The 18,842-nt window shown below is 34.1% G+C and overlaps 1 protein-coding gene across 8 annotated transcripts in view; it reads right to left on the bottom strand.

Annotated features, from left to right (window-relative positions):
* The window catches only part of CCDC73 (coiled-coil domain containing 73), a 77,413-nt gene that overhangs the window by 38,177 nt on the left and 20,394 nt on the right, over window positions 1-18,842 (bottom strand). For 3 of the 8 annotated variants that reach the window (XM_083837850.1, XM_083837849.1, XM_083837851.1), the window contains 5 exons: window positions 17,256-17,400; window positions 8,266-8,337; window positions 4,898-4,972; window positions 4,155-4,190; window positions 2,492-2,566 (listed from right to left, as the gene is read on the bottom strand). In XM_083837850.1, coding sequence (XP_083693976.1) covers window positions 2,492-2,566; window positions 4,155-4,190; window positions 4,898-4,972; window positions 8,266-8,337; window positions 17,256-17,387 — 390 coding nt within the window. In that variant the 5' untranslated portion in view covers window positions 17,388-17,400. The other 5 variants (XM_083837848.1, XM_083837853.1, XM_083837852.1 and 2 more) reach the window with 5 other exon arrangements.

Below are 18,842 nucleotides of genomic sequence, written 5' to 3'. Positions count from 1 at the left end.
GATCTATTATAAAAGACTGTTATTAAGAACCAACCTTATTGCAAACTAATTAATACCCATTATTATAAAGAAAAAATATAAAGTAGTGAATATCCTGCAGAACATCAAATGTTATTAACATGGTATTTATAGTAACACTAATTCTCTTTTAACTAGGCCGCACCTTGAGTATTAGGCCGCACCTCAAGTTTTGGGCCCCTCACTGGAAGGACATCGAGGCCCTAGAGCATGTCCAGAGAAGGGCTACGAAGCTGGTTGTGGGCCTGGAACACAAGTTTTATGAGGAATGGCTGAGGGAGCTCGAGTTATTTGTCTGGAGAAGAGGTGGCTCAGGGGAGGCCTTGTTGCTGCACCTACCAGAACGGAAATTGTGGGGAGCTGGGGATCGGCCTCTTCTAGCAGATAACTAGCGATAGGACAAGAGGGAATGGCCTCAAGTTGCGCCAGGGGAGGCTTAAGTTGGAAATGAGGAGACACTTCTTCTCGGAAAGAGTAGTAAGGCATTGGAACGGGTTGCCCAGGGAGTTGGTGGCATCACTGTCCCTGGGGGTGTTTAAGGAAAGGTTGGACTTGGTGCTTAGGGACATGGTTTAGTGGGTGACATTGGTAGCAGGGGAACGGTTAGACCAGATGATCTTGAAGGTCTTTTCCAACCTTAATGATTCTATTCTATGATTAAAATATCTAAAAAAATTTTAATCACCATGCTTGTAGTGGAAGCAAATAAATATAATGTCTCCAGATCTTAAGAGGTAATCCTTCCTTCGACAACAGTTGACTTCGGATTTTCTCCAACTATATCTCATTTGTCCATGCTTACCAGATCACTTAATGGATATATTTGCAACTCACTAAAGGAACACTTCAGTTCTCATAACCAAGGCTCTCACTGAAGTGCTTCTAACACATGCCCAAACACTATCTGGGACTGGGCGGATTGGGATTATCATTTCTTCTTTAGAGTATACTGCAGAACTAGACTATCCATTCGACATGCAAAACAAATCAAAAAGATGTCTCTGATTTGGAGATTCATTCAGATGCAGAAATCTGAGCAACCCTTAGCAAGTGTAAAGTTACTTTTTTATGTTTACCTACAGACAGAGTAAGTGTCAAGTTCTAAATTTAGGATTTCACTGTCCTGGAAACTATAAAAAATACTTGTAAATTTGAAAAGGAAAGTTCATATTAAAACCTCCAGATAATTCAGCCATAAACATCCAAGATTTTGTTTTTTTATCTTTGATTTTCATAAATACCATAATTCCATGGAAAACGTGAACTTTTTTTTTTTTCCTAAGACTGAATCTGGGTTTCTACATACGCACAAATAATACCATGTGGCTGCACCAACAGCATCTTCAAGGTCTTAAGCTTCTCTCATGATGAAACCACTTCCATCTTGATGGCAGTAACAACCTACCAAAGGTGACTTGTTTGTAGGACTGCCAACTGTCTGACAAACCCAGATGCTAAAGGTGGTGTTATCACCCCTTGCAAGGCACACACCCATCCAAATTCACAAATTGGTACTGCAGTCTTTACTTATCCAACTTGCCTCTGATTTATAAACCAAGTTGACAACTGAAATCTATCTTACCATCTGTGAATTTGTAATTAATATGTTTGTGCTTTTCCATTTTAATTCCAATTAAAGAATCTAATGGAAAAATTAAAGAAATAAAACTACCAACATCAGCCTTTTTGATCATAAAGAGGTAATGTGAAATAATGTACGAAAAGCAGCAGTAATCAGAGCTATATCCTAAATTGAGTTGTTACAAATGCCAAATTCAGAAGTTTCAGGCTTTTTGAGGAGGGAGATGGGGAGGAGGTATGAACTTTCTTGAAAAATATAACCCAGAGGTTTTGCTTTATTTCAAATAACCAAAAAATACAGCTACAATACGAAACACAACCTTATAACAAAATAAAATACAAAACAGAAATAACAGAAGGAAGCACAGGAATAACTTGTGAGTTTATCTGACAGAATTTTACTTCTACTGACAGACATCGTAAAGGCATGGATTAAGTGGGAAAAAAAAATGTAGAAACCTCCCAGTGACACAGTCAGGGAAACTAATACAAAAGACAGGCAGCTTTGTGAGTTGGAGGTCCAGTGTGAATACTTTTTTTGTTTAGGAATCCAAAACCAGAGTTTCCAGACAGGTGAAAAGGCTCCAGAGAAGGACACAAAGACTATGGACACGAGAAGAAAAAAGAAATCACATTAAAAACTGAAAAATCCAAATGGTGTGTGAAAGTTCTTATGGAAGAAAAGAATTTTAGCTGGAAAGTTAACTGAAAGTAGGCTTGAAGCTGAGGAACAGAACAGAAACTCAGTGTTAGAAAGTGATGTGTAAGGGTGCTAGAAAGTTGAAAAGAGACTGCCATAAAGGCCCTCTTAAAAATAGTTGGTCAGGTTATTGTGATGCAAAAACAACACTTGAATACCAAGGAACTTTATGTAACAAAAATAACATTTTACCTGTAATGCTTTTAGTGTTTCTTTCAGCCCATCAATTTCTTTTTCTTTTGTTTCCACAGCAAGTTGGTATTTTCCCTTTCAAAACAAAATCTGTGCTTCAGGATTTGGGCAGAATAAATGCATTTACAATAGAATCTTATCAACAAGAATATTATGAAAATAACACTACTCTGCTATGACAGAACAATTTACAAATGCAAAAACAGGTAAAATTCAACTAAATATTTATATATATGTATATATATACATATGTATATATATATACACACACGCACACAAACATTTAGCTGAATGCATGTACATATTGCTATAAAGAAAAGAGTGAAGACATGACAATATATTTTTTACCACTTATGACCAGTCGATAAGTTTTAGACTTTTCTGTTCTTGGGGAGAAGCCTGACGAAGGCAAGATCAAAAAAATTACATGCACACAGATGAACAATTTAAAGAACTTAAATGCAATTGAATTAGGTAAGAATCTCAGGTAGATATTAATACAATGGAAAGCGTAATCTAGGTAACAGAGTACACCTGTAGAAACATCACATCCATTCACCCATCCTTGGGTGTTCCACTTGTTTCAAACAGTGCTGGCAGTGCAATTTCCTGAAACCACCTTGATGAATAAGAATGACTTATTAAAGGTACATATAGTGTAAATTGGGCAAGAGTTATTGTTAGTATTCAAACTCTGTCCTGAACCATTACAGCTAGATTTATTATTTCAGTTACTTTGGTATGAAGTACTGAAAGCATCATTGGATTCAATAGAAGTATTTAAAGTTTAAGAAAAAAATCAGTACATAATTCAACTCTGAATCAGTAGCTGTCACTGCAAATACACATCAGGGACTATTACATGGTAGGCATGGACAAGCAGCATGTCTTAACAAGGAAAAATCTTTAAATGTGAGTAAGACAATAGCTAAGCCAGATGCTATAAATGCAAACAACGTATTTTACTTTAATATATTTTCAAACCTGTTTCATCTATTTACAATTTTCCGTGCAAGTCCTTATGAAATATATATAGCATACTCATCCAGTCTTAATTAAGAGCCCATATATAGACATTCAACAGCTTGACTTCTTGAAAGAGGCCTCTAACACAGTAAATGCAAATCCCTTATTCAAACAAAGAGGCAGGCGCACAGTTTGGTATAAAAGCCTCATGTGGTTAAAAAAACAAAGAAACAAACAAATTCAGTCTTAATATCTTAAACCACCCCAGGTAAATCAATAAAAACCCTATTATAATCTGTTTTTACCAAACCACTTAGAGTTATTTTTGGTTAACTAGCATGTAAAAAAAGCTTATGACAGTACCCCAAGACCTCAAAATAAAGGAAGTTTTTTGTATAACTTCAACATAGAGATATCAAAGAACATTTATTCTTCAAACAATTGTTAACATAAGCAGATTTTAAAATGATATTTCTTAAATAATTAATATTCTACAGGTTATAAAGAAGGAATAACAATGGTTCACAAGTAACCGTAGTTTATATTTTATAAACAAATGGCTTTAGTAAAAGCCACAGGAAGAAAAATACTTGAACTGTAATATAATTTATACTTAGAATGTGTTTGACAAATTACATCACATAATCACTTGCCTACATGCTTCACCAGATGAAAAATAAATTCTAATATACAGTACCTTTTCTTCTTCCATGGCAAACATCCTTGCTTGTAACTTGATTCGGTGGCACAAAAAGTGGAAACAAATCAATATAGCAGTTAGGATTTATTTATGCAGTTTGACAAGGCAACATAGTTATACTTTGCAGGGTAATATACATAATTTTAAAATATATATCTATATGCATAGTCCTACAATAGCAGTAAGCTTGTGAATCACAAATTATTTTTTCAGGAAAGAAAAGACTTGCTTATTATTTGTGTGATGTGATTGCGCATCACAGCATTGGTGATAAAATTATTCATCACCATGTGCAACAGTTTCAGTCCTTATGACTGTTCTCTGCAACTTTTCAACACTCATTTATTGATTTATGGATAAAAACAACCCTGATTTGAAAGACTGAAACATGTTTTCAGACGTTGAACTGGATAAGTTACATTGCAGATCTTTTTCCATGGGGTAAGAAACAATTTGCAAAAGACATGCCTTTTTTGAAGATGGAGGAGAATGGAACAACAAACAAACAGAAAATAAGATTTAGAAGGAGCTTCTCTAGGAATTTCTGCAAAAGAAAATCCCAGGAAGAGTGGCTTACTGTGAAGAACTGCCAAATGTAGTATGTCTGGATTTTTTTTTTTTTTGAGCTGTATATTCAATCATTTTACATGCAAAAGTATCATAATACCAACTGATAACTTGCTATTATGCCATCATATTCTGAAATCTTGGTGTCATATTGGAAAGCCTTATTGTGCTACCTGCTTTTTAAAAGCTGCCATAGCTTCTTTGTTCTGTTGCTGTAACATGTCTGTCTGATGCTGCAGAGTTTCCTGCTCATAGAAAATAACAACAGTATCATTCAAGTATCATTTACAGCAAACCATACATACAATCTTAAGGAAAAAATAGGTTCTTTGTTACATAATTTTAGAAAGACATAAATGATTAAAAGCAAAACCTGAAGATTAAAGAGACGTTTATTAATTGGTAATCATCTAGGGGCTTCTCTTCTAGTTCATAGCGGATAACAATTATCACCTCTGGAATTCAAATGTGTTGTTGCTGGGACTGCTATAAGCAATTCATACCCATCCTATCAAACTGCATAAGAAATCCTACAGTCACTGCCATATTAAGACAGTATCTTCACACAGTTCCAGATAGTTATAATAGGATTTTAATCTTCATCTCCATTTAAAAGAAATACAATCTATTATTCTGTTTTAGTTAAATGACTAAAATTTAACTGAAACTGCATGGAAGAGCTGAAGGAGGACAGAACAGACTAAGTGAAGATGATCATAGTGTAAGACATTTATCATCCTGCTGCCTGGCTTTTCTCACACCCATAAAAAAGCACACAAGAAAATGAGTTAAAGTCATACTATTATTTTTGAGTTTGCTATTGCTTCACATCATAATTTCAGACTAATACTATGCTCTGCAAGTTGACAGCACTTAAGATCTTTAAAGATCATGTTCCTACACTCAGGATAGGAAAAAAAATAGTTGAGGTGAAGTAATATGGAAGATATCTTTGTGAGATCAATTTTTTGAAATTCTGGGCACTAAAGAAATATTAGGTAAATGGAGTCCAAAAAAACTCTGTCCTTGAGCAACTATCTCAAAATGCAGATGTATGTTTAGCTATGAAGTCTTTGTGTGAAGTAGGAAATAATGATTAAGCAATAACTGTACAAAAACAAAATACAGACTTAAAAACAAATGTGTGAGAAACTAAAATGATAATTTGTTGTACACGTGAGAAGCCTATTTCTTCTTCTCCCTTAACCAGGAAATTGAGTTTTTCAGACAAAATGATTCTTAAATTACTACTTTCTCCACCAAATAGGCATTACTTTCAAATTCTGCAAGTGAGAGCTTCTGTCCTTTGATCTAAGAAGAAAATCTGTGAAGGTAAGGACTTATACCAATGTACATACAGATTAATTCCTTGTGAGATATTTATAGAAAGTTCTGATTTGCATTGAATTCCAACCAACAAGACATAGTACATGAATGAATATTCAGAGGTGTAAAAACATGAATCTTGAGGAATAAGCCAAGTTCCCTCTTAGAACTGTTTTCAAAGACAGGTTCTCTAATGGGTGAAGAGCATACCAAGTATCCCAAAATCCAGAATTGTTAGCTGATTACCATCAATTAAACTATTCTCAGCAGATTATTCCTACCCACAACAGAAATAAAATTTTATAAGCATGGTACTGCCAAATAAAGTGACACTACTTTATAGTAATTCAAACTAATATTAGATAATTTATGTAAATAAAAGTTTAGTTTCACAGAATAGTCATCCTTTACATCAATGACAAAGTTGTATAATTGATAACCAGATAAAAGTATTACTGAGCTCTTCAATATATACCGTATATTCAAGTGATATATTTTAATAATCTTAGATTATGTTTTTTAGTAAGTAACATGATTGATTATACATCACTTTCTCAGAAATTCTGTTTGGGGATATATTTTGCATACATGGCATGTATGTTTGGTGAAGAGGGTGTTAAAAGTATAAGAAAAAATTCACCTTTGATATTTCAATATTACATGTAGTATACTGAGCATACTTACCAGATTTAAGAGTAAGTTCTCCACTTACTGTTTTCTCTACTGTAGCATTTTTCAACAGCAGCAACAATATTCTCAAAACATATTACAATTAGAAGGCAAATCTTTGTCTTAAATCAGAAACTTAGCTTAAGTCACATCTTCATTTGAAGCTAGTTCACTACATTTCAGATGAAATAAAATATATACTGAATAACAAAAAGGTTGGCAGAAAGGGATCCCTGAAGGAAAACATAAAGAACTTTTTATAAGCCAAGAGGAGAAGCTGTCTACTTACTGAACCACAACTGAGATCAATGTAATTTTTGCATTCAGAAACCATGAGGTCACAAATTCAGGCTACATTTCATACTTCTGCATTTTCATCTTCCTGGATCTCCAGAATTAGAAGCATATTTTGTTCTTGTGAAGTTCCAGAACTTTACATATGTGCTCACCTGAAGTTCCTAAAAATCTATGACTCATTGCTTACATTAGGTTTGCCACGTCCAAATTAAAATCCAAGTGTGGGGAAAAAAACAGAGTTTATCTAACTGACTGTAAGTTCCATCTTTTTATAAATGGTAAATTATTAAGGTCTTGGAAAGAAGGGAAATCATCCCTTTTGAACCGAAATTATTAAGGACTGCAATGCTAGGTTAAGAAAAGCAAAGAAAGGTTACAAATTGAAAGCACTGTTGCTTCTACAAATATAAAATGTTTCCTGTTTCTGTGCACATATATATCTTCCACGAAAAAAGCACATAGTTAGGATTATTAATTTAAGATGGTTAGTATGAACTCCAAGACGAAATAGACTTCCTTTACTACTAAGATGTTAAATATCCCAAGATCAAGGATAGAGCTGAAGTTATTGTTTTTTCTGTGATCGTAAAATATATAGAGTGAGGCCTTTTATCTTGTGACCTAGTGACAGGGGTCATAGGTTTGATTGTATTAGAGAAGGGAATGGATTTCCTATGAAAGCATAACCTCAGGAGCCCTAACCCTAAAAAGAATGTTAGATTCATTTTACTGAGAACATTCTGAGCATTTAAAAGCTGACATAACACTTCTGAGTATGTCTAACCTGTAAGTTACGGTTTAAAATAGCTTTTTTTTTTTTCCTGTGTGTAAATCTTATCCCAAAACACTACAAGTGAAACTGTTTGTACAACTGCAATGGTACTGGCACTTGCCAAAGCCAATCACCGTACAGAGATGTTGCCATGTAGCTTCCCCCACATTAACGTATCAAGATGCCTCATGTCGAAGTAATAGGACATTTAATATTTACATCCCTTTTATTTGAAGATTTCCAATCATGCCAAATATTATGATGGGATTATTCGTTAAGCAGGTTTTTAGATTGGGAACAATCAAAATCTATATGAAAACAACAGAATGACTAGACAAATTATAATATACCACATTTTACAACTAGAAGTGACAATAGCCTTAAGAAAGGGAATTGTACCAATCTACAATTCATATTAGTATTATCTTAAAATCAAATCCCAGCAGTTGAAATATTATAATCATGTAAGACAGTTACCTTCTGCCATTCGAGTTCCTGTTTCTCTACAACAATTTTACTTATTTGATCTTCATAATTTATCTCTGTTTCCTAGTTAAAAACAAGTAAGAGTGAAAATTTAAGACAGTTACCTGCACATCAGACACCAACATAACTTGTGTATTCTTACTCTTTCTTTACAGTCCATTACACAAAACGGTATGTGCCTATACACTGCACAGCAAGAAGGAAACAACAGTTCTGTGTATGTGGTAAAATGGCAGATGGCTATCTGCTATTTTATCTAACAGCTCAGCTGTTTCTGTCAGAAAGCTTGCAGAATAAACAACATAGATTAACATGCACAGTAGAACATTAGGAGCTAGGATTATAGCTCTCAATTGGCAGGAACAGTTCGCTCTTCATACATATTCTCTTATGCATCTTACAACAAAACCAGACTCAAAGGCAATAAAACAGACTTGACTTTACTTCACAGTTGAAAAATAATTGAATATCCCGATCAATTAAGTCACGATATTGAGATGAAAAGAAATTCAGCAAGCTGCAATAAATGCATCAAGAATCAATTATTAATCTATGACACAGATAATCACGGTGATGAGTCAGAATCTTTGGGACACTACCGATTTCACAATGACTTCATTCAAAGCACTGACTCTTTACTTATTATTATTTATTTATTTTGTCATCTCCCACAACAACTGAAAGTTTGTGCCAGCTATTATAGTGTAATTATGGAAAGTGAAATATTTATCCTGATGTTTTCTGCCCAGAAGCCTTCTGATTTATCAGATCAATGCAAAAATTTAAAGATAAGTCATGGATAAACAGCACATTTTTGATAAGATGAGCTACCTGAAAGTCTGAGAAGAACATTATTAAAGTCTAAAGTTTCTTCACAATCCAGAAGATGGACTAGTAACAATTAGGAAGGTGTGTTACATCTCCTGTGCTAACAGAAGCACCTTGTCAAGAATAAAACTGCTACTGTGACAATAAATAAGATGCATCTGCTGTTAATCATAGTTCCTAACAAGTTATGGTTGCTTTCCTGAAGGACTGTGGTATTAAAGTCAGATTTTCCTAATAGGAATCACCTTCCCTTGCAAGTCTTTTTTATTATTATTATTTTTAAATAAAAATAAAAACACTGGCCTTCTTTTACAAATGCAATGCTCAAAGGAAGAGCAACAGATTCTCCTCAAAAAAAAAATCACCACCTCTCTCAAGAACAGTACTTAGGCCCTTTATGTATATAACAATAGACAACTCACTGCTGTTCTGTTTCTATATAGAGCCGAAATAGTATCCTTAAAGGACTTAAGACTTAAAGAGCTACACTAATGTGTTGCTCTGAGCTTCAGAAGGCCGATTTCCTGCCTTTTCTCTGCACACTGATCCTTCCCTTGAACAAGTGACTACGTTAAGGTTAAAAAAAAAAGAGAAATTAATCTCTCGATACCTGTTAAGTAAAACTCTGTTGAATTGCAATACCATTAACTACTGTTATGTACCATAAATTACAAATTGAGAAAACAAACTACCTCTAGATGAAGTAAAAAAAAAAAAAAATGAGAAACAATGAGACAAAGAAAGTAAAGTTCTTCCTCCTTCCTATCCTGAAGCAGATAATACAAATATTTGGCTGCAAAGAATGACATATGCTGCAGCTAAAAAATGCAATTCTTTCTGAAACCCTGTACAAAGGAGAGGTTTACGTACAAGGATATTTATAGTGCTTCAATTTGTGCAAGAGTGTTTTAAAGAAGACTTTGCAACCCTTTCTCACTTAGTATAACATTTGATCCATAGTCCCACTGTATTATCAATAGAAGTAAAATGGCAAAATATGTCCCAAGGTGATTTAACATAGGTTTTTGACAGTGGCATCTTTTATAGGTTTTAGGGTCACAACTGACTTCCTTGATTACCAGGCAGTTTACAGGCACATGTGTAGACAGAAATAACACACGCTTCTATCCATAGCAGGCTCCTCCTAAGTATTTCAGGAGTTACCTGCTGGACCTAAAAGCATGCCTCAACACTCATGTCAACATGACATATAAAATATTGAACATACATTTTAAATTAAAATTTGGTTCACAGAGAACTAGAGAAGTTCTTTAGCTCTTGTTTCTATGATATGTACTTAACAGGTTATAGGTGGAAAAGATACCTAAAAATTTATTATGCCTTATGGTAAAAAAAATAAATTAAAAGAATTGAAAAGATAACAGGGTGTCTCTATTCTGCCTTAACAAACAGTACTTCAGCATTGCAATGATTTTGTTCTCCCATAATAATCTATAAGCAATTAATAATAATACATTCTAAGTTCCCTGGAGTGATAAAAACAAAATAGGTTGACTCACAGCTTCTTACAGATCTTAAGCAATTTGTGCCGCTAAACTACAAATATTATTAAAATTAAACATAATTAGCAAAAAGTTTTGTACAGAAGTGTAAGGTCATAAAACCCGACCCTTAAAGTGGGTTACATAAATTATTCCTAAACTAATAAAAATGCACTGCAGTTGTAATTCTTCCCAGACTCCATATTTCTGCCACTCCCCTGGGCAGGCACCAGCATATCCAGTGGACAACTAAGCTGGGAGAAGGACGTGACCACTTCTCCCACAGATCAGATCTAGCCTGGTGGAACACAAATATTTGTAGGGGTGCAACAGAAGCAACAGTAACACATTGCTGCAGGTGATGTAGCAAGGACTCATCCATGCAGGCAGAAAGACTGCACCAGAATATCAGAAGTGCCTGTGCAATTGAGTCCTAATGTGTTTTTTCATAACGTGCTACCAAGTTTTTCAAGAATATTAATTATTTTGAAAACATGCGAACTAGTCATTCTACGATTATTACATTTCTTCAGATCTATGAATAGAACTCTCTCATTCTCTTCTTAATAAACTCATATAGTTTGCTATATTTGTTAAACAAAAGCTTAAGTTTAAAGTTGTGGGGTTTTTTTGTTTTGTTTTGTAAATTCTCTAAACTGTGACTAGCTTCAGAAAAGAAATACAACTATAAGATAAAGTGATAAAGAAAAAAGCTTAACATACGCACTTGGATTCTGACCTCACTAAAATTAATAGCAAAAATATCACTAATTTCAATGGTTGTTGAAGATCAACAAGTACCTATCCATATGAAACTCATGAAATAAAGGGAAAGAATGTAATATTAAAAAAAAAAAAGCAGCAACACAATAGTGTTATAAATTCTTGACAAAGCAAACTTCCATTCATATAGACCAGGCTTACTTAAATGTAACAGTTACCTAGATAAAACTAAGCCTTCAGTATCTAGAAAAAAATAATAATAATTTTAGTACCAACTAATAAAAATACTTTTATAAAAATTTGGATTGAAAGACTATTGTAATCAAGCATATACACCATTTCAATTTTTAAAAGTGTATTTTAAATCTTAATGAGTACACAAATTGAAAATTTTACAATTGATCTCGGAAACAGCATGTTAAAATTTAAGCCCTAATTATAAGCAATAACCGCCATATCCACACCGAGTCCTTTACATTTAACTACATAAATACAAGTTTGAAAACAGCATTAAATTCCACTTAAATGAGCTCTTTGCTTTTAAACATAAGAAGGATAAGAACTGAAGTCCTCTATGGGAACAACACTCCAACCTACTCCCAGATTATAAAGGAAAATCTGGAAGCTCTCAAAAATGTGTATATATGTGTAACTACTGTTGAAAAAAAACAATAAACATAATAAATACTTAAAGTGAGAATGACAATTATATGATAAGTGTTTTCATGTGAAACCGCTAAAAATTATAAGCCTTATCCATCATTTTTACTTCTTTCAAAGGACATTTATAGTTTACCCACTTTGAAACGAAGGCTTTTAAAACTTGCGAAGCACTTTTTTAAAAAGTTCCTACAGCTGTTTAATAAGACCAAAACATTTTTGTTATACTTGGGAGCATAACGTTGTATATAACTTTGATGAGGTATCAAAAAACCACAAAACCTTAAAAGTGTTCATTTTTTATTAGATGCCTTAGGACTACATGGATTTAAGTGTTTTTATAAAAAGACTACCATAACAATAAAAGAGGAGTAATTTGATGGTTTATTTACTCGTTATAACCTTTAGAAAGTGTCAAGCCTTCTTTAAAGTGTTTGCTTCAGGCTGTAGTTTTACAAGATGGGCTGTGGATTGGTCAAGCCCCCTCGATTCTTGACCCTGAACAGATTTAGGAACAGAGTACAGCTGGCTCATGTCCAAGCAGCCAAAACTGCTGTTAGGTACTTTTATTATCTTTTTCAAACTCATAATCTACCTCCTACGAAATTGCACATCCAATTTCTCATGCAGCTCAATCAAATAGTACTCATAGAAACTACAGTTTGATTGTTTCATGCTATAATTAGGATATCCTTCATGAACTAAACAGTCAAGTGCAACTTTTAGAAGACTGCATAGATATTCTTAAGTTCCTCCTCTCACTAATTTCCTCTTTTTACTCTATCATTTAAAAAAATATCAAATCAAGATCTTCACTATACTTATTGTTGGCTGGCTGTTTGAATTATTCATTGCAATAAACCTCACCAAAATCTTTCATTTCCCTGACATCCTCTTCAGTTTTACAAGTCATTTCTGCCTTATCCCCCTTCTAAAATATAGGTGCCCCTCTCATTGACTCTAGGTACAGTATTGAAGTATCTTTTTTTTTTTTCTACCCATGATTCTACTCATCCTAAGAAACAGTTTGAAGATAGCTTAAGTCCAGGCTCTTTTGCAAACGAACAAGAAAACAAACACAAACAAAAAACAACACACCCCAAAAGAAAACAACAACAAAAAACTTTATTTCTGCAACAGTTTCATTGAATCCTACAGGTTTGAGTTCTCAAAATAAATGGACTCCCCTAAGCAGCCTATATTGCTACTGCAGGTGCCTCTGGTGCCCTTTTTAACTTCACTGCCACTCTGTGCATCAGAAGGCAGAGTTCTTCTGCAGAACACCCTTCCCAGAAGGTTCAGCTTTGGGTATATAGTGTACTACTACATACTATATAGTATATAACCATAACAGTATACTACTGTTAGTTTAGGTCTAGATATAGTGCAACCAGTATGATCTTAACTGGCAAGTCCACCAATGTTTTAATACCTCTAATAACTCAAGCTTAGTCTTTATGGTTTGCTTCTCCAGATGAGTAACTTTATGGTTTTATCAACTTAGTCTTCACTTTAGTCTTCACTTAGTATTGCAAACACCAATTTATCTTCTGGGCATAAGCGACATTTTCAAATGCTAACCTACTGCTTTCCATTTTCATCTCAATACTGAAGTCCACTTGCCCAAGTTATCTGTGAAGCACTGCCAAATTCATTATTTAGCTCTGCTAGCACAACTACACACATCTCCATTCTGGAACAGGCTAGCTCAGGTATCCTTGCATGGCACTACACTGTGCAGTGCAAACCCTTTCAGAGTTGCCAGAAAGCATGAGTATGTTTTAGGAATGGAAGAAATGGAAGAGTAGTTAAAGTCGGAAGAGCTCCTTCATGACCTCTCTGTAAGAAAACCTAGAAAAAGGCCCCTGTACTGAAGAAGTTGGATAAGAAGAGCCAGAGGGCAAAGTTAATTCCTGGTAATTTTTACTGAACAGATGAAATCTGTTACAGAGTCTGCAGTATTAAAATGACATTCTGATGTCCTGGTTAACTATCAGAAAAGGCTTCAACAGGTGTTTGTTTTCAGGCATAGAATTGGATCGCTGAAACTTATCCTTTGCACTAAAGAAAAACATTAGTAATTTTTTTTAAACCGTCACTAAATTCAATCTTTTTTTGTGCTCAGCTAATCATCACCTACATTGCTTCAACTGTTACCAGAAATCCCCATATCTCATGTATTAGAATACATTTCTATGCAAATCAGGAAGAACACCCTCAATTTACATTCACATTTTTCCCGCTAAGGATATTTTTCTGTATCTAGGCCAAGAAAGAAACTCAATACACAACATACAAGCTTTCTTGTCCTCATAAACATTGTCTTCAAACCTACTGTCACTATCCTATATGCATCGTACTTCAGGAAACGTAAGAGACTTCCAATTTCACTTACTGCACAGCAACTTTATAGCATTAAATAGACAATATTTATCTGTTAAAAAAAAGGATTGCCTCATATTACTCAATGAAATTAGACCAAATGATTGCAGAGCAATGCTGAGAGACTTTGGAACAAAGTGAATGAGGTATTCACCACAAAAAATCATTTGTCTGATTGGTGCATGATGACTAGGACAGCTAAAGCAGCGAAAAGATAAAAGGACATTCAAGCCCTATCCCTGGGGGAGGGGGAAGTAATAGTTTAAATATATACATGTATATAACTAGAAGCTACAAAAAATAAGTCTGTTCATATTAAGAACACATACTCTATGAACAGGCTAATGAATAAAGTGAAGGTCTACTAAGTATAATAGTTTAAGTAACGCATTGTCTACTATAAAAGTGCACTGACCATCGACAAACTGGGATTAAATCTGTAAGATGACAGAATATTCATTTACTTCAATAAAAAAATAAAATTATGAGCCAATTCTCCAAATTATTTTTGAAGTTAATTACAACTATACATGTAACAAAGAAAAGTAGAAAACATGCTTTGAAGTAACTCAATGCATTTGTTTAAATAAGCATATTCAGAAAAATCAAAAAAATAATTTTATTGTACGGAGTATGGATTGAATCAGTTCTCAAAATATTTTAATACCTAAGTGTTTAATTTTTAATCTATTTAGTTTTGCACAGATTATTTCATCTGTGAATTTACTTTCATAAGTTTGCATTTATACTGCAGTACAACCTTATTCAAGTTATTCAAAGCAGTTTATTAAACCCCAGACATATGGTAGTTCCTGTCATGAAGAGAATCCTGTCTAAGTGACAAGCAAGATCAACAAAGGGAAGAGAAACAGAAGCAAACAGATGTAAGATCTCTCATCTAAGGTCAAGCCATAGGTCAAATACAAAATCGAAAGAAAAACCCACTACACTTGGCTATACTGCCTCCACTGGGTTATCAATTTGCTACAAGCCTCGCAAGCAACTTGGAAAAGAAGTTTGGAAAAGAAGTGGCAAAGGAATCAAGAAACCAGTAGAGCTTTAACTCTGCTATCTATTTTGCAGATGACAATGGTTTAATTTAGTCCATTTTGTTCTTGTCCATGGGAAAACTACCACAATGCAAGACAAGCACTGTAATTCTCTGAGTTCGGATTGTATTTTGGTGTGTGCACTACCTTTTCCTCAGGACTGAATATAAATTTACAGAATAACCCTGCAGTGATTGGATTTGTAAGATGCTTAGAGCCAAAATCACCAAAGGATTTTGTAGCATTGTTCTTTTAAAGCAAAACATCTATAAAGATTCTACTTAAAAAAAAAAAAAAAGTGAGTGGCACTATGCATGGCCATATTATTTTACTACCACTGCATGTTCAAAATATTAAAGTTTTATACTCCAATTTTCAAACATACTAAGCAAGCAGGCCTAAATTGATCATTAAACCCAACAAAAATGCATGCAGGTACACTTTAGGCTTTCCAATTGACGGGGTGTAAAATGCTTAATTTTTTTGACATACAATTCTAATTAAAAGCAAGTAATTTTTTTATTCTATTTTATTTTTTTAAGGATGAAGGAAGGCGCAGATGTTTTAGCAACTGAGTAGCATGTCTTATCTATGGAATTGGTTCTTGGAATTAACATCAGCTTTGAAATTAAAAAAAACCTTTAACCAAAAAATTGCTTACCCTCTTGAGGCAACATTGTCTAAAATAAATCACTTACTCTTGTAATATAGCAGACACAAAAGAGAAAGACAAAAACAAAAATATCCCCAAAGATGAAGCTTCATAGCGCTATAAAATTTTAAGACTCTGACCAAAGATATTAAAAATGCATAGTTATGTTAACAACATAAATGGAGTCTAGCTAATATCTTAAGGTTCACTCCAGTAATAATTATAGAAGGTCCTCAGGCTTTAATTTTTAATACAAGAATAGGCTAGACTAAACATCATCATTGTAATAAGAGTTTAGGGATGAAGCTGTGGTGAATTTCAATAATACTGCACCAAGAAAGTGGGATTGTGCACTTTTTCCTTCGATTTTTTATGGCAGTTATTCTTTTGTTTATGTTTTTTAAAGAGAGGATTACAGCATTTAACTTAGATCAAAATAAATACATCATACATCAAACTTCATCAATACTAATGTTTTAAAGTAATAATACACATCTTTTGAACAGGTCAAATTCATCAAATGGAGAAAGACATACTTTAGATCTTCCAAAAATACAACAGTTCAGAAATGCTAAAGGGAGAAATAGAAGAAAAAGCGTGTACCTATACACAATTGAGAAATTAACCACAGAAAAATATAGCTGCCTTCAACAGTGCTGAAACAATTTCACCTTAGTACTACATGATGATCCTACTCTTATTTCAAAAAGATCCCCTATCCCACCATACTCATATACCAGTATTGTAGGGTTCTAACCTAATAGTTTAATACTTGATGTACCATGTGCTAAACAAGGAAGACTTATGGACTTAGCAATGACTTGGATTAGCTTTTCTTCCTTTTCTTATCAACAGCCACTCTTTAAGAGAAGAAATGACTACAACAAAATACAAAAGCGTAATGTAGATCATTTTTGCATATAGCCTAATGATCAACTGCAGCAGCTTGCACATAATTATAGGAAAGTCAAATTCATTATTTCCATGCAACCCTGTTGTCTTGTGCAACCTACACAGAAAATTTAAATTGTGGACACTGCCTAAGTTCATGTGATTTTTTTTAAAGCGTATTTGTAGTTGGTGAATTACTTAAAATACAGTATGCAATTTACCCATACTTACACAATGCTTTCTATGATTACATACAGGAAGACAGAAATAAAACATCAATATAAAAACGTTTACCCTTCTTATACGCAGTTCTTCTATAGCCTCCAATAAACTTGTTTTAAAGTCTAACAGTCGAATGGAAAGCAATGTCTCTGATGGACTCTGAAGATTGGAGTCAAGTGTCTGTGGTTTAAAACCTTCATCCATTCTTAAAGCTTGTCTGCAAAATACAAGTGTACATTTCCTCTTCAGTTTATCTTTAAGAGGATATTCAAACTGCAAAATTGCAAATGTGGAAGCAGATTTTTTGCAAAGAATAAAAGCACTCATTATAGCCGTTACGCAATCACTTTTTCCATTTTAAATTCATGTGTAATATTGCAAAAGAAAACAAACAGCTTTATCATTAATTCACCATACTCATTTGTTTTCCTCTTTATTTTGGGCTTGGTTTCAGTTTTAAATGAAGACTGATGAGCACGAAGGAAGTAGAACTCCTCCTCCCATCCCCCAGCTACTGCCCTGCACTGGCATGAAGGTACTGCAACTAACACAGCAGGCCATGACAAGCGTAACACTGCCTACCTCAAGACGTCAAAAGTCATAGATCAGGCTTGATTTTAAAGATCTTCCAACTGACTTGAAATAATGAACTAGAGGTGATATTTGGGATTTCTGCTTGTAAGAAGAAAACTTTTCCTTCTATTCCCATGAGATCAAGTATCAGCTTTGGGGCTTAAAGCTAGCTACACCAACGGTTGTTGAGTAATGTTAGTACAGCTCCTAAGACACACAAGCCTTCCCAGGGACAAAGTGTGTTTTAGTGACATCAGAGAGTACTACAATACTTTTGTCAGTTTTGTAGATCAAATGATGACTGAAAAGATAGCAATACATATTTCATCTGCATTTTGCAGATTTTATTTATTTACCTGTCTGTATATGCAGACATGTATACACACACAAGACTTCATCTCCAGCAGCGTGCTAGAACGAACCCAGTCACGTACACTCCTTTAACACAGTTCTACCCTGTCCCCAGAGCGCACTGTGGGGGTTTCTGCACCAAGAACTGAAGAGGCTGGGGCAGAGCGCAGGAGTTACGACCGACCTGGCCACCGCTGCACAACCCTGGGGAAGGAATTCCTGGAGGAAGAGTGGAGACCTGGTCTGTATCATGGGGCCATAACAACCACAAATCAGGACTCACTGCTTTTTCTTCTGTTGTCTAAATAAAACCCTAGCATAGATCAAATTTAAGCTGCTTGATTGTGGATAATTGATTGATTCCCTGCTCAGTTACCCCACCACAAGAAGTTATTCCAACTAAGTTACTGAAATCATGGTTTTGCTAAAAAACAGGAAAAAAAGTCTGAAATATTTAAATTATTTTGTTAATGTCAAAATACGTGTTTGAAGGGCTTCTAAAGGAAAAGAGATGAACAGAAATCTGAATAAGAACAATGTACAAACATGTACAACTTCAATCTTTTTATTTTTTTTTTTTAATTAAAGCTCTAGTTAAAAAAAACTTTTAGCCAAAAATTTAGAATTAAATCAGACCCTGGAAAGCATACATGAATTCTTTCATCCAAGCTCTCAAAAATTGTTCCCTACTGATAGATACTGTACCAGTAATTCATAAAGCACAAACAACATTTT

The sequence above is a fragment of the Anser anser genome (genome assembly GCF_964211835.1).
Source record: "Anser anser genome assembly, chromosome: 5".
NCBI lineage: Eukaryota > Metazoa > Chordata > Aves > Anseriformes > Anatidae > Anser > Anser anser.
The sequence above is the reverse complement of the archived record's forward strand: the minus strand, read 5'-3'. Positions and strand labels throughout refer to the sequence as shown.